Source organism: Taeniopygia guttata, chromosome 1 (genome assembly GCF_048771995.1).
Source record: "Taeniopygia guttata chromosome 1, bTaeGut7.mat, whole genome shotgun sequence".
Taxonomy (NCBI): domain Eukaryota; kingdom Metazoa; phylum Chordata; class Aves; order Passeriformes; family Estrildidae; genus Taeniopygia; species Taeniopygia guttata.
This window is the reverse complement of record NC_133024.1, coordinates 108992908-109014424: the sequence shown is the minus strand read 5'-3', so window position 1 is coordinate 109014424 and position 21517 is coordinate 108992908. Positions and strand designations below refer to the sequence as shown.

Genomic DNA, 21517 nt, shown 5'->3' with positions numbered 1-21517 from the left:
AGCAGTAAAAACTAGAAGAGGAAGAGTCAGTGCACTTGCAAAAGCAGTTCAAACTAACCAAGTCTGCAGGCAAAAGGCTCATAAAACTAATAGCAAAGAAAAGTCCAATGCCACAGGGAGCCTGAGCAAGTCCAAATGGCTGTACAGCATATCCCATGGAGCTGGAGCAAGACCTAAGCCATAAAAATGATCTTCAAATGGAGAGGTTTGGTCAGGAAGCTGCAGGCACAGCACTGAACTGCAGTCAGAATGAAAGAGGAAACAGAGCAGAGACACAAAATAAAAGACACTGAATAGGAGGGAGGAGAGCATTAGAGAACAGCACAGGGGCTGGCACAGCAAGCGGGGACATGAGTGCTCAAAAGAGCACATTTCTCTTTGCCTTACAAAGAGAAATTATTGAAAAGATTGAAAAGAGAAAGGAAAGAAAGAGACTTTCCAGTTGTTATCACCTCAATGTATTGAACATTTTTCCTTTTTTAATTTGAACAGAAAACACACTGGTCATTTTATAGATGACACAAGGCCTTGAGCCCTCTTCCTACCACTCATTGTGGATGTTCTGTTTGATCTGTTACTCACAAACAAAGAGGATTTGTGGGATGATGCAAAGGTGAAGGGCAGCCTTGGCTGCAGTGGCCATGAGACTGGAGTGGAGTTTAAGGTCCTGAGAGGAGTTCAGCACACAGCAGAACTTCAGCTTTGGACTTTGGAAGGGCAGATTTCATCCTCCCCGAGGGTTTGAATGTCAGTGTCTCATGGGAAGCTACACTGGGAGGCAAAGAGCCACAGGAGAGCTGGCTGGAGTTCAGTGATCCAATGGTTTGAAGTGAGAGGATGGTGGGAAGAGCCCACAGCACCACTGCTGTGCAGGAACCTGCTGAGGCAAAGCCCAGGCTCCCCCAGCACCTCTGATGCCACCTGCCAGCCAACCAAAGCCCATCTCAAACACCTCCTGATCTGTACTCAGCTGTACCACAGCACCTGCCAAAAAGCCACTATCATTCCACAGCTGGAATTTCAAAGCAGGAAAAGAGCTACTTACTTGGTCCAGCAGATCTTGTTTATCAGCTCTTTCATGGTCATTTTGTCCCATTCTTCAGCATGTGGAGCATCCCATGGTGCATCAACAGGAATCTGGAGACACAGGTGAAATATCCAAGAAATTATTCAGCACTTCATTGCCTGCTGTGCTAGATGGTAGCACAGACTTAACTCATATGTTGGCCAGGAGTTACTTTTGTCCCCTGCAAGTAAATATAAATTTGGAACAAATTCACTAAATGGAATAGTTTCCATTCACACCTTTGGGCATGAATTGTACCACGACCACCAAATCTGTCTTTGGCTGACCAGTGAACCATATCCTTGTGTTGGGACTCCTCTGGATTTCAGTTGTCCAGAAGGAATTCCAATTTAGTTGTTTTAGTGTCCTCTAAAAATTGAGGGGAAAGTTGTTTTTCCAGTCAGTTCCAAGATGAATATCCAAAGGCCTCTATGTCCCTCTGCTAATTGCAGAATAAGAAAAAAATGTCTAGATACTTTTGAAATATTTTAGGCAGTTAAATTCTTAATAATAATTCTTTGCATGTAAGTAACGTGATGTGGAGGATACTACCATATCCCTAATTCTTTAAAAAAATGTACTATTGACAAAAATATGTGTAGTATAATACATAAATTTGATTCTGCAAAACCACATAAAACCAGTGGAATTTGCAGGAGCACAGTGAGTTATACTTGAAGATTCTGATAAGGTGAAGCCTTTGGTTTATTGCTAGATTTTATGGAAAATGATGAATTTTTGAAAGAGAATATAATGCTCCAGGGGCTGCAGTTGTACTGCTTATGTTTTGAACTTTAAAAATAAAGTTACTGTGAAGTCAAACTGGAGTCCAGCTTAAGCAGCTACCAAAAGAAAAAAAAAATCATCTTTGCTCAAAATGCTGTCATGAGGGAAGGGGAAAAAAAACCCTTCTAATCTCCCAGCTCATGGAATATTTTTTCCTGTCATGAGAAAATACTTACACTGCGTTCAACCAAATTTTTTCAGATATCTTAGATACCTCCAGATCTTTTTGTCTCCTCTCGTAGAATCATAGAATAGTTTGGTTTGGAAGGGGACTTTACAAGTCATCTTGTCCCCAGCCCTCTCAGTGAGGAAAATCTATTCTTTCTGACAATATAGATATTTTCTGATGGATGCTCCCCTTCTGTTTTGTTTTGTTGTTGAGTTGGTTTTTTTTTCTATTAAAGAAGCAATAAAAAACCCTGCCAGAAACAAAACAAAAACAAACTTGATTTATTCATGGAGCATTGTAGGAAATACAGAATTTTGACAACTTACTTCTTTTCCCATCTTGTCCATGGTTCTCCAGAAGTTATTGTAATCCAGATAAACAAAGGGATTCCATGATGAAGGGGAAATATCCGTGATATTTTGTGATTTTCCCTGAAATGCACATAAAAGCACAAGGAGCTGATATACAACAGAGCAGATCTCCGATACTCAAGAACACAAAATTCTCAGAATCATATTTGGCCTTTTGCCCCAAAAAAAACTGGCTGGGTTTCTTTGGGTTTTTTTTTTTTGGTTTTGTGGTTTCTTTTGTTTTTGTTGTTGTTGTTGTTTTGTTTGTTTGGATTTTTCTTGGGGGGGGGGTTTGTGGGTTTTTATTTTTTTCTTGCATACGAATGCAAGCAATGGAATGCATCTTGCTAAGCAGAAGGGATAAAATCAGCTGGACTGGCATTAAAAAGGACAATAACACCTTTTTATATTTGCTGTTCTGAAGGGGTGGGCAGGAGTACATTTGTTCTGAGCAGGTTGTCAAATTCTGGGCTAAGGAGGTATTACCAAAGAGGTAATATTCCTTGTTCCTAAGAATCCTTCATTATCACATTTAAATGAATCTACTATTTGCCTGCTGCTGCAATGTGCATCCTGAAATTTGTGTGGGTCTAAAATGGAATGCATTTCAAACTATTTAAGCACCTTTATGGTGCACCTCACCTTAAAAGCAAACATACCTCTTCATTATTCCATGGAAGAAACCTAGCCTATAAAAAAAGTCTGAACAGGAAGCTTTTAGCTACAGGAAGAAAAATATTGTACACTTGAAAAAACGGTGTCAGTACTTACAATGTGTGTGACACAGAGTTGCAGCAGTGGCTGAAACTGTTATCATCTGAAACTGTTTCAGATAATCCTGTGATATAATGATAAGAGAAACAATCTAGCAGCAGCTGCTTCTTTGTGATAACTTTAATCTGAAAGAGGACAGGATGAGCAGGTAATATTTTCTCCTGTTAATTTGTTTGAACCTTCCCCCACCGAAGTCAGCGGTGGATTTCTGATCACACTTTTCTGTTCTCTGCCCTTCCAGCTGTGTCAGATTTTTGTGTGAGGATGCAGAGAACACTCTGACCATGGCAGGCAGGATCTGTGGTGCTAAAGCAGTTTGCAACCTGCTTTTTCAGTGCCATGGAGCCTGTGCCAGCCCATCACACCTGGAGGTGGGGGTCACAGACAAGAGAGAGGCTGCAGTGCTTCAAATGCAGGTAATGGGAACCCAGGGACACGAAACAGGAGCCAAACATGCCTTCCTCACACTTGCTGAAAGACAAATTATTGATCTTCCCCACTGATAATTGTGTGTTTGTGTGTAAATACATATGGGTGTCTGATATTCTGCAGAACCTTTTCCTCTGCACAGATCATGACAAAGGTAAAGACTGCAAGGTGAAACTCGGAGATCATGGTGAGCTTTCAGACTTGGCAAAAGCAGTAAAATACTGAAATTCCTACACTTTGGTGAACTTTTGTCAGCTCCAGGATAGGAGCAGTAAGGGAGGTAAATATACATGGGTAAGGGAGCACAGCAAGCCCTGGCTGACACTGCCTGGTCCTGTCTCCTCTGGAGCCCATCAAGTCTCTCTGTGCTGTTCCTCCTCATCATCTTCAGTGAGGGCAGCAGCAAAGCCACTCTCCTGTTCCATCCAGACTCAACAATTTCTGCTCTGTGCCAAGCAAAGCACCAGCTAGTTCAGCCTGAGATCCACAAGTTTAATGTTTTAAGGTTGGGCTTTTTTTTTTTTTTTTTTTTTTTTTTTTTTTAATTCCAGTGAATGTTGTGCTTTCACGTCACCAGGAAGTGGTTGGTTACCTCTGATTTCTGGGTATGTAATCTCAGTCTTGTGTACCACATACTTTTTACTCTCTTTTATCCCTATTTTGTTCTTTTTCAGACTTGGACTGAAGGAAGGGGGCAGGGAGGGGTGCTGTTCCAGCCTTCTGGAGGTGCACACCTGCATGCAAAACATTTCTGCCATGGCAAGAGCAGAGTAAATGCTGCTGTGAACTCCCAGCAGGGAATCCTCCAAATGACACTGGCTCCTTCTTTCCTTTGAGGACAATTTCTCACTGCCAGGCTGCAGCACTGTGTTCAGCCACAGAAAAGAGGGCCAAACAGTGCATTCAAAGGGGTATACTGCATCCTACAGCTTTTACTCTCATAAACTAATGCTGTATCAAAATAGGAAATACAGATACCAAGCAGTAACACACTATTAATAATTTTATTCTTATTGCACAACATTTTGCTTTTCTAAAAGGTCATAAAACAATGCTTCTCAAAATTCATTTATTGCTAGTCTTTTTATTCTGGTTGGGAACAGAGGTGCCTTCCACACCCCTTCCTTGACATGCTTTTAACCCCAATAATTCTGCCCTTCAGCAGAGATGGGGTGCAGTCCTGTCAGGCCACCTAAATCAGGGTGAGGAGAAGTTATTACTGCTGTTCTGTCCTGTTGATACTGCAGAGGGGCAAAGGGAAAAAGATAAGCCTGTTCCAATCAGGAGTAGCAGCAAAAGGTTCTCAGTTTTTCACTGTTCAGTGAAACTCTCTTTTCAAAAGTCTTTCTGATAAGTCACTGTGTACAGAGTTATGTAACTTGCAAACAGCTCTCCTTAGCTTACTTAGCTTAAAACATCTTTGGTCAATAGCATAGCCCAGGGAGATCAATGGGAACACATGTTTTATTCCCTGAGAACTACAAAATGCCAACAGATAATTTAAAAAGTCTAAAATTGTATTACTTGTTGCTCTCTTCTGCATGCAAAAAAACCCACAACTTCAGCGAGACTGGAGTCAGGAAAAGCTGGAAAAATACAATAGTGCTAACAGACCTGGAAGAGACTAAGGCTGAATTCAGAGTGGCTGAAATAGTTCACAGACACAGTGACCCTTGTGCGGTGGGGCTGTACCTATCAGAGATGGGATCAGAGGAAACCCAAATCTAGCAAATTCCAGGAAAGAAATTCCCATTTCCCATCAGGCAGCATGAGCCCGACAGCCTTAGACACATCAGTTCTCCAACTTTCTCTCTGGCTCAAGTATCTCCACAGCAGGGAGTAAATCCAGCCTGAGTGAGCTGGGCTAGTAAGTTATTAATTTGGTTTTAATATTGTCTCCCTGCTAGGTAGAAGAGCTCTGCAGAAAGTTTCACAGAGGAGCTCACTGCAAACATGGGAGGTCTTGCAATATTCAATTTTTAAATAAATTTATAGTGTTCTGGATGTATCATTTTCAGAACTACTGTTTTCTTATCTGAAAGGCAAATAACCTACTGGCTTAGCTCCCATGCTACATGGCTGCCTGACTGACCCACTGGGTTTATCTAACTCTTTTTTTCATTTCCTGCTGTGTCAAGTGGTTTCCTGCAGACCTCAGATCTGAGTCCTGCTGCCTGCTTGGATTAGTTACCCCACACCAATCCAAAGAAAACAAGATCCTCAAGCACCATCCCTCAGTGGTTAGAAGGAAGTGAGAGATGAGCCCTTCCCTGCCCAGGGCTGTGTTTGGGCTTGTAGCCAAAACTACGGGAATTAACCCCAAGCTGTGACACCACCCTAAGAGGAGCAGACAATTTTTTGCCAGAATTGAGAAAGGTAAGTCTGCCAGGGACAGGGCACACATCAGGAAGCAGAGGAGGAACATCCCCCACACCTCAGAGTAGGGGTTGTGACTGCCTGGGCTGTTCCCAGCACAGAGCAGCAGCTCCCCAAGGTGTGATCAGCTCCTCAGGTGAGAATCCTTCCCTGATCCCCACCTCCAGCAGGTCTAGCCCTGGGAGCTGTGCTGGGCCTGGGGCTGTCTGAGCCCTGCCTGAACTGCAAGTTTGTGGTGATGTCTTAGTCACAGACCCACCTGCTGCACCCTGAGCTCTTAATCTCAAGGTAGGATGAAGGAAAGAAAGGACTAGAGGGCTAATCTGAAGCACTGTATAGAAATCCTCATATTTTATCAAGTGTTCCCTCCCTCTGAAAATCATAATTCTTTATTAAGCAATATTATTTATCCTGGAGCTGTGTGCTGCTGCCAGATACTGGAGGAGTTAACACCACACCAAGGCCCAGTGCCTTTACTTTCTAGAGTCTCCTACTAAAAAGGTGAAAACAGCACCGAGCTTCAAGGAGCTCTGTTAAAACAAAAAGATGTCTGCCAGCTCAGAGAAGGGAAAACTCCAGCACACCCGCCCTTTCTCAGTCCAAAAACATTATTGCTGAGCTATGGGACAGTAGCCACAGAGAAATTTAGCTGGAAAGAGGGTTCATAACAAACACTTAAGTTTTAAGTTACAGATTTACAAGGGCAGGGAAAAAAAAAATCCAGTCTGACATTAAAGGAGTCCATGTTACCATGCTAACTGATGAAAAAGAAAGAACAAATAAAATAAAAATATAAACAATAGTTACATATTTGGATGTTCAAAGAAACTGTAACTACAAAGGAAACCTGCACCAATGAAGCAACTTGGTTATTAAAGCTTGCAGTATGTGGATTTTTTCCACACACATATGGGAAAAATTTCTGTCAGAGAAAAGAAGCTCATTAAATCCCTCTGGGGATTTTCACTTTCTCTTGGCTGCTTCCGCTGCTCGGATAAACCATTCTCCCACTTTCTCCCAGCTCAATCCAAGCAGTATCCTGGAAATCTTCAGAAAAAACCAAGCTGAACTGATTGTTAAGGTAAAGAGAAGACCAAAAATCTCTTAATCCAACAGTGCTGGAGATTACATACAGATGTCACAAACACAGCTGAAGCTGTGCTTAGTCATTGCTCAAAACACTTCCCCTCCCCTCTGACAAAACCACAAAACATTGCAGACTTTGGAGAAAGCTCTTGGGAGGAGACCTTCCTGTCTGGCCCTGGCTCCACACTCCTGGACAGCCACCAGACAAACACCAGACAGCTGAGACACAAGGGGAGAAGATTTAATCAGATCTTTCAAACCTAAAAGGCAGCAGGTGGCCCATGGCTGATGGTGTATTAGCCCAAGAGGCTGAAAACATCCATCTTTCAGATTAATATTTAATTTCTGGTGGATATGATCCTTTAACATCAAATAATCTCTTTGCTAACACTTTCTGCCATCTAGGAAATACCCCAGCTCCTTGTGTTCCTGGAGCATCTTTAATGAACGTGAGGGGTGCATCTGAAGCTGGGAGAGCACAAACCCCTACCTGCAGCTCACCATCCAGCCTGGCAGCAGTGTGCAGCAGGCAGTAAAAGAGAGAAAGGTAAAAGAGCCCTGGGCATTGAGCAGCCCAGCCAACAGCCAGAACTGCACAGATGGAGTTTAATAAGCTTCTTCTAGAAGTGGGATATAAGAGAAGGTTCAACAATACATCCCTAAATCAAAGGCATGGTGACTTCACAATATCTCAAGGAAAATGAAAGGAGAAAAAGCTGTGGAAAATCTTAGGAAAAGAAAATTAAAGAAAAGGGCTACAATTCACTGGAAGAGGATGTGGGAGAAAGGAGACCTACAGGAAGAAAAGCATAATTATTATTCATCCAGTGCTTAAATCTGGGAGACTTAAAGCCCCTTTGCTGTCCAACAATTACAGCTCCCTTGGGACCCTGAGTAGCTCAGCAGGACCACGATGACAAATCCAGAATTGATCCATAACTTGTGAATCAGCTGAATGGCTCATAATGATGCCTCTTGCTTAGAAATATGTTTTCACTTCAAAGAAAACATACAAAATTACATGGTCATTAGCAGGGACGTGCATAATGCAATGTGGGACAATAAAAAGCTGCAGCTTTGGTGTCAAAATGGATTAAGGGCTCAAAGTAATGTAACCCATTACAGCCTTTTATTTAACATAAAGAAGTGCTGAGATATTCATGCCTGAGCTTAAATTAGAGTGGGACAAACATTCTGCTGGTACAAACCATCCCATCCATCTTTCCGTAGAATTACATCAATTTTGCATGAGCAGGTGACAAGTAAGTTTTTTAGTATTATGGAGTGGCTGTGCAATTATTTAAGATGTGCCTGTTCTATGAGCATGGCATCAATCTGCCCAATAAGGAGTGCTTGCAGAACCAGATGGTAAAACTTTGCAGCATGAACACATTGCTCTAATTCTTAGGGAATAAAATAGGAAGGTAATAGAAATGAAACCAGTTAAGGATCCATCATATAGGATGGCTTGTCTGTATCAAGTATGTCAACTGTGACTCATATAGGCTTCAGGTTCTGCCAGAGTCTGTTAAGTGCCAAAACTAAAAAATATTTTTTTTTTTTAATTGAAAGTGATAGTGTTTGCAAATTAAAATAATACTTTGAGTTATGGTTCCTGACAGTCACATCTCGCACCTATGAATCTTAGGCCTTTCTTTGTCCTTCTCCCTGCTGCTCTCACCCTGCACTGGTTTTGGCAGCAGGTCCTGGGTAGGACCTGTGCAAAAAAAATCTGTGGGCTAAAGATCTGGAAAAAGGGCTGGAAATCTGCTCTGAGGACAGGTTTCATTCCTGTTCACTGTAGCCACACCAGTACTTGCTCAAGAGAGGCCACCTGGACTCCTGCTCCCCACATCTCAGAGGTGAAACTTCTGGTGACTCTTGGGAAGGGCTTGTGTGTCACCATTATCTGGAGAGGGAAGCTCAGAATCTCAGATTAGATTATTAACTTCCAAACACCCATTTGTGAGATGAATCCTACTCTGTGGAACTGGGAGAGATCTCACGTGAATCCAGTCATGTGGGCAAAATATATTATCCTACTCCCACTCCAATTCCCTAATACTGTAATCCAGTATAATCATTCAATACTATCCATCAAAACTATTATTTTTTAAAGTTAAATCTGGCTTTTATTTCTGAACAAGTATTTCCTGAATTTCAGGCAAAACTTCTTTGGAGGGTATGTTCAAAGACAATGTGCCAAATGCATCCCAGGTTTTTTAGCTGCTGTCAGCTGCATTTTCTGAACACTTTTAAAAAGAAAATAAGAACCATTTGTTCCCAACAAGTTAAAACAGAATAACAACACTTCAAGCAGGTGCTTCCTGGATTACTAAGGGTGAGTTTTAAATGAAACCTGTCAGTAATTTCCAAGTTTCAGTGCTACCTTTGGGTACCTCAGCATGGAAATGCAATACTTACCCCTTTGTAATGGAACATGTGGCCCTCAACATACACTTTATAGTTCTCCACCCCCAGCTCTTTTGCCAGTCGCAGAATCCGGTTTTGGGTAGGTCCCACATAAGATCCACCTACATCTACATAATTCACTTTATCATTCTGTGAAAAAGAATACAGGAATCAGAAACTGTGCAGGAAGCTCCTCAATACAAACATCTAGAAGCAGGAAGAATTATTTCATACTGAATGTGTATGGAATGTATGTGTACGACAGTCAGGAGGGATTTGTTAATGGGAAAGATTGTTGAGCATTGAAATGGGCTGAACAGGGAGGTGGTGGAGTCACCACCCCTGGAGATGTTCAAGAAATTCACATTACTTTTCTTGTCCTTGCAAAACATTTCTGCAGCTGAAACCACCTTCAGCATCAAGGCTTGTTTCTCTCTCTAGATGATGCTGCAGGTGCTGAGCACTGCACTGCAGTTTTCCAGGAGATTAATCTCCTTTCCAGCACTGCACACCTTGGCTCCAGCTGCTGTCTGGGCAGGGACCCCCAGCCATGCCTGCCACAAAAGGTGCTCAATGCACCCTCAGACCAGCACCCCACTCACTTGGGAAGTGGGAAGAAAGCAGAAGGTTTCAGGGATGCACACTATTACAGCAGGCTGATCTCCCAAGGCAGTAACTCTTAAACACTGTTTATAGTGAATATTTTAAGGCTGGCATTCTCAGTGTCACAGAAGGATGGTGTTTATGCTCCATGTTTCACACACAATGATTTCTGCTGGAACACCACTGTTTATCTCTGGTTCCCCAGCAATGGCACCTGACATAATTTACACCTCCCTCAATTCCAGGGTGGGAAGCAGAGGTAATGTCTCTATTACATTACCCTGTGCCACAAGTGACTCTTAATTTCTTTCATTTTTTTTCTAATGGAAATCAAGATACAATTCATTTTTAGAAGCAGGAGTGTTATTTCAAATAATTTTAAGACATTTTAAAACATATGTCTGAACCATAATGATGCCTGGTACTGCTCAGGCTGCTTCTTATAGTTACCATGTTCTAAGTTAGCAAGCTGTTGACTTAAGCTCAGGCTCTAAGTTATCATGCCTGTTACAGTATGCAAAGGGAGATGGGAAAAAGAGGGGAAAAGCTCTGACACTCATGGTCCCAGATGATGGTTTTCAACACATTATTTAAGTCTAGGTAGACAATATTCATTTTTGCCTCGTCTACTAAGCCAGTCACTGCACCTTAGAAGGCTGTCAGGTTGGCCAAGCAGGGATTCTTCTTGGTGAACACATGCTGACTGATGACTTTTGGATTAGTTGCTCTGTCACCTTCTGAGGGATTGAGCTGAAGCTGTAGTTCCCTGGATCAAAATAATTGTAGTTCCCTGGGTCAAAATAACAGGAGTGACATCTGTCACATTGCAGACCAGCACAAGTGGGAGTCTCACCTCATGAAGCACTTACCCTGATAGTGAATGTCCTTCCTCCCACTCTGTCCCGGGCCTCAAGCACCACCACGCTGACCCCAGCCTCAGACAGCAGTTTGGCAGCTGACAAACCTATCAAAAAAAAAGAGAAAGTGCATTAAAGCCAGTGGCAGCAATCAGCCACATTCATGGTCAAAAACTGAACCAAAGCTGAGATCAGAGATTTTAATAGATTGTTCTCAAAAATCCCTGAGAGAAGTTAGGAGCTTTGCATGGTATCTCACCACAGAAACCATGTGGCTGCTGCTTAGTTTATTTTATAACCACTCACAGACTGAAGTTTCCTCCTTGGATTGCCACTTTGGCCTTTTAAAAGCAGCAAAACTTTAATTATTAAGGGACAGACGCACATCCTCCTCTTCATTTGGAAAGGCAGCACCCAGCCTGGAGACCCTGCAATGCTGCAGTGACATCAATAATGCTCCTCTCCCACATCTGCCCTTGCCCCTCTGCTGTCCCTAGGCCTCATTCACACACAGAAGGAAAGTCTGCTCCACTGTCAGGATTCATTTTCAGCAATGCAGTTTGACCATGACAATCAAACAGGCTGCATGCAGATACTTTGTAAGTGGAATTATGGTCTCAGCAAAAATCATCTAATTATGGGACTTTGTGATGGAGCCACTAGAGACAACTGAAAATTCAATAGGACAGGAGACCTCTTTGCTCCTGACAGATGCGAGCTGAAATTGTAAAAAGCAATCATGAGTTGGTGAAATCAGATTATGCCAGTGCCCTGCAGGCCAATTTGGCACTGAAGCATTGTTTCTTGGGAGTTGTTTCCCCTCCTTAAGTACACGAAAGGCAGCCCTATTGATCAGAACTTCCAAGATACCCTGCAGGCAGGAGTAACAATATTACCCTCATGTTTATTACACTACCTTGAAATGTGATTAAAATCAACTTTTTGTGAGCCTACAAAGAAGGCATGTCTGAAAAGACCAGGGGAGAGTTAAATGTACTCCTTTATTCTAAGGGCGATGCAGAATTGACCATAAACGCCTATGCATGGAATCTTTTAATGGGAAAGTGGAACACCATTCACTGGAAACAAGAACTGAGGAAATTCAAATGTCTTACATAGGCAGAAATTATATATATAATTTTCATACTCATCTAAAAGTCACTTTAAACCCTTGCATCATATTCTTCAGATTGCTGCTGGAGAAAAAGTATACTAAATTCTTCCATCTATTTTGTATTTTAATTTTTTAATTGCAAGCCATTTCTCAGTGGAGTGGATATCTTATATATTGATCTAATTTATTTCAGTGATAATTTTTTCCTCCATGAAACTCTAGAGACAATTTTTTTCTAGCTAATTCTTTAATCCATTGAGTGATGACTTCTCTTCCCCCCCCTACATAAACAGAGAAGACACAAATCTATGATGTTGAAAACACAAACTGCAATATTTTCTTACAAATATATAATTTTTTATATGCAGAAAAATGAGATTTCAAGAGATACATCAGGTTTTGTCACAAAATAGTGGATATCCTACACGTATAAAATAAAAGGCTGAATTCTTTATTCTGTATAAATACCACTGGACACTCAGACATGAGTGGGTAATTCTTTTGTAAGAAAGTTTACTGCAGATATACATGCCTTGAAAAAATTGAACATGAAGCCAAAAGAAGTCTGGCCTAGGTATGAAAAAAAAATTAAATGCAAATTTTTGGTGCCTAAGACCATCATTTCATGCTGATACAACAGCTCTATTCCTGCCACAGTAGTTTAGGAAGAATAATGGTAACACTGGACTGAGTTGGAAGTTAAGCTCACTGCTGGATTATAGTTTTATTATGGGATGTATCCAAATAAAGAAGGGCTGCTAAGGGATGAACATGTCTGAATGCGACTGAGGTTCTGTAACCTGTTTGCCTGTTAAACTGTACTTGTTCTCCAGACTTACAGGCGGTTAAGTTTCGTTACTGTTAACCCAATGGTCATCTGAGAAACTGGTCCAAAAAAAAAAAAAAAAAAAAAAAGGAGAAAAAGAAAAAGAAAAAGAAAAAGAAAAAGAAAAAGAAAAAGAAAAAGAAAAAGAAAAAGAAAAAGAAAAAGAAAAAGAAAAAGAAAAAGAAAAAGAAAAAGAAAAAGAAAAAGAAAAAGAAAAAGGCTTTGAAGCTTCACAAACTGGGAAAGAGCAAGAAATACATTGAGACAGCAATGGCTTACTGGGAACTGGGAGAGGGCATGACTCACAAGTATAAACAATACAAAAGATATTTATTTAAGATTACTACTACACATTTTTTTTGCTCAAAGCATGGAAACTATTTTCTTGCAAAACAGAAGACTAGGAACAACAGCCACACACAGCATCTCTATGTCTGTCTCCATCTCTGTCTGTTGGACTCACCTCTGTAGCTCCACCCTGGTCAGACTGAGGTGCACCAGGTCCAGGTGCTTCCACAGGTGAAGCACCCACAATTGATGAAGCCTCTGTGCTTTTTATACACAATTGACTTCTAAATTGACTGCATATTTACCCTTCATCTTCTCCATAACTTGAGTTTTCAATACTTTTGTTGCTGTTCCCATATCCTGGACAGGACTGGACACCAGAGAACGATTGATTAATGGGATAAGAATGAGAGAAGAAGGAATGAGACCACCTCCTTTCCTGCTCCTTGCCTCATCCCTGCCTGCCCAGCTCCCCTCAGGCTGCATGGAGCATTTCATCTCCATCCCAGAGGACATCATGAACTTCAGCAACTCCCAAGGGACAGGGAAGAAGCTGTGGTTGCCCCATCCCTGGAAGTGCTCCAGGCCAGGCTGGATGGGGCTTTGAGCAACCTGGTCTAGAGGGAGGTGCCCTGCCCATGGCAGGAGGTGGAATGAGATGGGCTTTAAGGTCCCTTCCAATCCAAACCATTCCTTACAGGCACGCTATTCCAGGCCAAACTGGGCCCAGTGCTCAGGCCAGGCAAGGCAAACACTCCAGTGGCTGCTGGTGTGACTGTGCAGACACTCCTGCCACAGCTCAGCCTGTGGCTGTGTCACCTGCACCTCCCCTGATATAAAGCTGGAAACCACCCCAAATCACTGGACAAACTCCTTCCAGATATCCCCTAATTCCATGAATTAGAAATACACTTGACCAGCAAGATGGAAGGAGCCTGCCAAAACCACGGCTCATTCCCAGTGTCTGGCTGTGGAAATTCACTTATTGTAAAATGAGAACAAACAAGGCCAGACATCCTCCACAAGGGTTTCTATGGAAATCTCACAAGCAGCTCCCCTCCTCTGAAGATGCCATGCAGGAAAGCTCTGTTCCTATTGATTTTGCAGTGCTATTAAGGACTCAGAATTGCTGCTGCTACAGATCATACTGTGGCTGCTTTCATGTCAGAAAATTGTCATAATGCTACCACAAGCAAAAAAAAAAAGAGAAACTAAGATGAATTGATGCCAACCTGCAGACTACAAAAAACACCCCATGACTGAAACATAACGATGCTGAACAATACTGAATTTTGTAATAAAACAAAGCCCATCTCTACCTCTTGGGAAAGAAAAGTTCAACTCCATAGGCAGTGAACAACACTGGGACTCAAGAGACTTGAACTTGATTCCAGAGGAGTCCTGTAATATGGAAAATGGTGCCTTGTTTTGTAGGGAAGTGTTTATAAGTGTAGATTTATGAGAATAATTCCAAGTTGCCTCAATACTGGCATTGATACAGGGCATATGAGCAGAAATGAGTTCTACAGTACAAACAGTGAGAGTTTTTAAAAAGTTACTTTATTGGAAATGTCCTAGTGATTGTATAGTAACAGTATAGAGCTATAATTTTCAAAATCTAGGCTCTGTAAATACAGGACATTCCTTCATAAAATCCTTATTAATCCACCCTACTGTACACAACCTGGGATAGCCACATTGTGAGAAAGATAATTAACTCATTACTGTAGTGTTCTAGCAAGATTTAATTGAGAAAAAGGGGGAAAATCTTCCTGTAAAATCCCTACATTTTTTCTGATCTTGAGCGGGGAAATAATGTTAAGAATTTTTTTGCTCATTTTTCAAACACATATCAGTAAAACAAGAGAACTGGCAATATATCATTATTAAAGTTCCAACGTAATGGCATTCTAATGCTGTGATTATTTTTACTGTTTCATTGATGGAAACCCCAACTTTTTCTAAACACAATTGAGTAATTAAACCTGTCAATGACCACCTTAAAATCAGCTCTCATATTTCCAGCTGGAAATCCCTTTGGCAAGTAAAAATGAACGTGTCAATGAGAGATGCAAAACATTTCTTCTATGACCATAGGGTAAAATCTCCCTTCCTCACCTCTTTATTCTTCTGCAACCTTGATTACCCTTTCATTGGAATTTTTGTGTACATCATAGCATTTATTTGAGTATTAAAATACAGTTAAAATGTGCCCAGTTACATCAGTTTGACCAGAGAAGCCACTAATGGGCAACAACACAAAAAAAGCTAAGAATGAAAAAACTGTTTCCTTTCATTGACTTGAAGATTTTAAATTGCCACTGAAAATATAAAAAGACCCCAAGCCAACAATGCTATTAATTCAGTAACAGCATCTTAAATCCACACAAAAGAGCAAGAATGCACACTGTGGATCACAAGTCTACATTTATTTCTACTTCAGTGTTGCCTAATACCATAACAACGCTAATTTTCTGCTTGTCAGAAACCATGTTTTATCTTGCCATGCTTTCTTTCATGTCCCTTCTTGTAGAATTCTTGGAATTAGAGAGAGATCGAGTAAATGTATTTTGTCCTTTTCAGGCAAATCTATTTAATTTCTTTTTCACCAGTATTTTTTCCCTTCTAGAAAAAAAAAAATCCACTTGATTCAGCCAAGATCTTAACCAAAAGAGAATAAATATTTTGTATTACAGAGTACATTGTCCAAAGGAGATCAAGCCACTTACTGGTCTCAATGGCATCACTGTCTAAATGTTTTCTACAGATGCAAGCCTTGTTCTGAAGGGCACAAAGACAGTTTCTCATGGACAATGTTAGCAGAAATGCAGTGGGCAGGAAGAGGGAATTCTATCCCAAGGATGAATCCACTCCACACACACCCACTGGGATTTTTCATGTCCACAACTTCTTGCAGTAAACTTTCCTTCCCCAAAGTAATGCCCTCCCCGAAAACAAAGGCAGAAAAAAGTTAATGAGTGTAAGCACAGGGTTGGAAATGAGGCATCTTTCCTCCAATTACACATTAAAATGAGTTAAAATTATGACAGTTTGATCCCACCTATTAATGGAAACAATCAAGATAAGCACACATACGTTATGCCTATTGACAATTTTTTTAGTTAGCTCTGTGCAGAATAAATTCTTGTTACCTAAATGGTGACTTCAACTAAAAAAGAATGTCAAAAAATGGTGCTGCTAATTTATGATCAATGTCATCACCACAAATACCAATAACATCTGTTCTGGTATTCCCAGAAAAAACATAATGCATGTCCCATGCCTGGTTTTGTTATGTTAGGCCATTTTTAGGGATCTGTCCTAACTACTTGGCTATTTTTTTTGTTTTTTGAGGCAAATAAAACTCATAAAATTTCAGTAGCAAAACAGCAGAATACATTATGAAGGAGGCAAATGGAAATTGGTACTTCTGCTTCTTTGCAATTATTGTAGAAAGCATCCATTACACTTTGTACAGGATTCTGGGAGTTTTGTTCCTCCTGTAAATTTTTGCCTTAATGACAGCTTGCTAGGAGTACATTGGGAACTCAGAGCTCTGTGAAACATTGTTATTTATTTCTGCATCTCCAAAAATGGTCTTTAGGAATCCCTGCTACTAAATGACAACTTTATCACTGATTACCAGCTTTCTAGTTGGATCCAGAAAGAAAGGAAGAAACCAGGTAGATGGAATGCAGCACAGGGCAAATGCAAAGTGATAAAGAGAGAATACACTTTATTAATCAAATATTACATTCCTATAGGTCAAATCCCAGGTAAATACAGAAATAACAGTAGGGAAAAAAAATTTATTGAAAACTACTCCAGATTTACACAGATCAGACTGATTCTATCTCACACCAACAACTGTGTGTTCGACAGTTTATCTGACACCACCACCCACCAGCAGCTTGGCATGCTGTCAAAACAAACAGGGCAGTGTACAACAGAAGTTGTGCTGCCAGGATGGCAAGCAAGGAAAATCTGCATTTCCTCATTATCCAGTCTTTCACTCAGAGCCCCAAGCCAAGGCGTAGGTAGCTCGAGGGTAAGGCTGTCGATCACACACTGTGGAGCTGCAGATGCCAACACAGAGTGCCTTTCCACAGAGAGAAAAACAAAGATGTCTTAATAATATATCATATGTTTTATTTCTATATAAAGGCTAATCACTACTATTTTTACATCCCAGCTTTTCCTATGATTTGTGGCCCTTGGAATCCTCCATAAGTGCAGCAGAAAGCAGTGTTGTTTCCTGCACATGGCTGGGAAATCTCAGCTTTGATTTTGTAGAACCAGGCAATCTCCTCTTTTCTAGATAAAAACAAACATCTTTGTCTGTGGAAATAAAAACTATCCATGTCAGCAAATGATAGCCTTAAGTGTAAGATTCAATTATGTCTGGTTTTCCCTTGTGTTTTGTACTTGTAACACAATGTGCTGAAATTTCTTCCAAACCATATTTCCACACAAGACTTTTTGGACTTCTCTGCTTCTGGACATACTTCTCCATATCTGCTGCCTCTCTGGTTGCATTGTGTAGACAAACATTTTTAATTCTCCATGTAATCTTCTGATAAACTTGGCTTCCACACGAGGTGAGGCTGGCACATGAATATATTCCCATGAAAAAAAGAAAAGTTGGTTTGTTTTTTTTTTTTTCTTTCCAAATGTGGAACTATTTAAACTTGAATTTTCAGGGTGTGTTTTTCAGGGTGTGTTTTTTTGTGGTTTTTTTTCTGCTGGAAAATCTTGGCCAAAATTGACTGTCTATTTCTAAATGTCTACAGAAAGCATATTCTTTGATTTTTAAAAATCATGCCCTTTTTTTAATGCTTATTTTGGAAGTTGCAGCAGCTACTTGAAATTTGACAGGGTAGAGTCAACACAGCACATTTTGTTATCCATGTGAAAATATGCCCCAATAAGGTCATTACAGAAGTCATTCTCAGATCTGACAAGCTGAAGTATCTGAGGTTTCTGTCAAAACTCTCTGAGCCTTTAATGCTGTCCAGTTGTTAATGAGCAGTGCCTGAGGAGTGACTGAGCACCCAGGCCCTCCTTACATTTTGTGCCATCAGCTTGTTGGGTTTCAACAAACACACAATCAAGTAAAATCAATCATGTCAAAATCAATCCAAAACAACACTCTTCAGTTCAGTAGAAAACCCTATAAATAGAAAATGGGAGCAATATTCGAGCCATAGAAATAAAAACTCCCTGTGGGTATGGGGAAAGTCTTTAACTTCAGGCACCAGTTTATTTAATATGCTTGGCTATAAAACACTGTAATCAATGTTAACTGTATTACAGGGGACATTATCTATTAAGAGTGGCACAAACATGTGCCTGGGGCTTTTACTGGCCACAATCCACATTTTTAACATGCAAGCCCAAGTGGAAGGAGGAATCTATCCCAACCTCTGCAGCTCCCTCTCTGCAGGGTGCAAAGGCACTTGCTGGTGCAGCGGGGACAGTTTGAGTGCAATTCCATGGGGTACAGCAGGAAAAGCCCAGAGGTAGAAGCCACCTAAGCAGAGATTTCTTCCAAAAACACTCTTTGCAGAGGTTCCCTCCACCCCTGGACTGCAGCTGCCTACAGGCAGGGGGATTCTGTGCCCCTGGAATAACCACATTGGGGTGTGCAGGCAGAGGCCAGGAGCAGGGATGAGCAGAACATGTTCAGAAATTCATTGTCCAGAAATTTCTTCTCAGGACCATGCTTTGCTTTGAGGAACAGACAACTCCAGAGATGCTTGTCAGGATTTGAGCTTCATTTCACAAATACTGGACAAATAGATTTAAAAGCCACAGCATCACTGCTGGGAAGTTCACACTTAATAGAACAAGCACCTTGCTTATACCTCATACAGATTTAATGTATTTGTAGTAAAGAGCTAGTTTATTTCAGAGTTTCCTATCCTTTCCTGCAAGCACCAGGCAGTGAGTGTTTAAAATACAATAGAAGGAGAGGAGACAGAAATCTCACCAGATGAGTCAACTGCAAGTTCAATTTCAGAGATACAAACAGCAAGTCAACACTGGAATCAGAGATGTTGAGGGGAAATCCTGTCCGTACTGGAGCATGATTTACTGTGTGTTCCACCAGAAGCAGAACTCTAGATACAGATTACTTTTTGTTTTTTAAACCAGAAAGCATTGTCTAACTTCTTGCAGAATTGAGGTGTAGGCATAATCAGAGTTTAATCCCCCAGCTATGAATGGCAATGTAGAGTAAAAATGGATTAATTATTAAATAGGACATTTAGTATCTATTTTTTCAATGGCTGTTTTCTTAAAATTATGCCTGTTCTAATTCATAACAGGCAGACACCAATGTCTATGCCACTGGCAATGGAGTTTCCATTGGCATGAGAAATGTTCCTATACACCAGGAGTGCTGTGACATATTTATTTGCCTTCCTCATGCCACTGACAAATTTTCAGGGACTGTGAGCACCATGAAATTTTCTGCTTGGCTCCATTTCAATCCCCACACCAGGCTTTGGTCCAAGGCATGGGTGTTACAAAGTAATTTAGTGGTTTTGTACGAGTGAGGCAAGACATCACATAGAAATGCTCAAAGCATTTTCTGAAACACTGCAACAGGTTGGGGACCTGGAGGAACGAGGCACCCTGAAGGGAACAAGAGCTTGTCAGAGCTCTAAAAACCATATTAAGAGGATGTTGGCATCAGCTGCACACAGAATGGGTGATAATTCCCTAAGGACACTCTGTGCATTACAGGAACCCCAAGGATGAATACCAAATGTCTTATTCAAGCAGGAAAATTACCAGGCATCTGGTACAACTAAAAAGCAAGAAAATCTACATCCACACTCTTCCTTTCTGTTTAGCGATGCTACAGATTATTTGCATATTTACATACTCACCAATAATTCTTTAAACAAATACTTTTTTTTTTAGTAGATGAAATAACATAATTATGTCAACCATTTTCTGTTTTATGCATTAATTCACTGCAGATTACACCGAAGGAAAGCCTCTGACTCCTTCTCAATGCTAATAAAACCTAACTTTATCCACACCAATAATGGCTGTAATATCACTGATATTACACAGTCACAAAACTCACCTTTTCTGAATCATTAGTGAAGTAAGGACTGCCTGAAAACTTGAGACCTGGCCAAAGCTGCCAACACAAAAATGACCTGAGACACAACCTAAACACTGATTTTCTCCAGCACAGCAACATTCTCATTGTAGGTAACAGAAAAATAATTAATTAACGGGGTTTTTTAAGCATAAGGATGAGGGGCTGTGATGCAATTGCTGGTGTGAAAGTAGAACTGAAGAGTATTTTGGGAAGTGTGAGGAGCCCATGGCACTTGGGGAATCGGGCTGCCTCTAGAACAGCTCTTCTCACAGCAGCAGAACCTCACCTAGAGACACTCCCAGATGTTCATTCTTCAACATTTCCCCAAACAAAACATCTGCCACCGCTGCGAGGGCAACATGCAAAAACCGCGTCCAAACACCACCAGTGCGGGATGCCCCAAATCCCAACCTGCATCCCCGTATCCCGCCTCGTCCCGCACCTGCGGGCACTGCCAAGTCACTTTTCCTCCAGGCTCCCTCCCGAGGAGCACCGGGAGCAACCCAGCGCAAGGAGCAGCGATTTGTCCCTCCCGCAGGGACACGGATCGATCATTCCCCTCTCCCTCCCCCGGGGCTCCGCGCTCCCATCGCCAGCGCCGCGCCACCGCCCGGCTCCGCTCCCGGCGGGATGCCCGGGGGTGCGCGGGGGCCGCGCCGTTCCCACCCTGACCCACCTGAGATGCCGGCCCCGATCACGATCACGTCGTATCTCTGTGCCATGGCGCTGTCCGTGATGTCCGTGATGCTGTCCCCGCTGTCCCCGCTCCGGGCACGGCCGCGGCTCCGTCCCGGCCCCGCTCCGGCGGCTCCGTCCCGTCCGCCCGGCCCCGCCCCTGGGCGTGGTCACACCGCCCATCCACCAATGGGCGCGGCCCGGGGGCGGGGCATCGCATGACCACGCCCCCCGCAGCTCGTGCGCGGCCCGACGGGGCGGGGGAGGCTCGGCAGCACCGGGAGAGCCGGGAATCCCGGGACAGCAGGGACATCGGGGACAGCAGGGACACCGGGGACATCAGGGACAGCAGGGACATCGGGGACAATGGGGACACCGGGGACAGCAGGGACATCGGGGACAATGGGGACACCGGGGACAATGGGGACACCGGAGACACCAGGTGTCAGAATCTGTGGGTATTGATGATTCCGAGATTGTAGAAAGTCTCTGTCTTTCTGCCCCGTTGCCAAAGAAGAAGCCATAATTCGTCTGTGCTGGTTTCAAGGTTGTTTATTCTGTTTATCTCTAACATGTTCTGCTGCCCTGC

General features: G+C 42.0%; 1 protein-coding gene across 1 annotated transcript in view; it reads right to left on the bottom strand.

Annotated features, from left to right (window-relative positions):
• LOC100221249 (amine oxidase [flavin-containing] A) overlaps positions 1–21091 on the bottom strand; it is a 33879-nt gene extending 12788 nt beyond the window's left edge. Inside the window, exons 1-5 of the mRNA XM_002191244.7 lie at positions 20930–21091; positions 10921–11015; positions 9461–9598; positions 2348–2452; positions 1046–1137 (exon numbers count right to left, since the gene is read on the bottom strand). Of these exons, the coding sequence (XP_002191280.4) occupies positions 1046–1137; positions 2348–2452; positions 9461–9598; positions 10921–11015; positions 20930–20975 (476 nt within the window). The 5' untranslated portion in view covers positions 20976–21091. The remainder of the gene's footprint in view (positions 1–1045; positions 1138–2347; positions 2453–9460; positions 9599–10920; positions 11016–20929) is intronic.
• Positions 21092–21517: the final 426 nt, after the last annotated feature.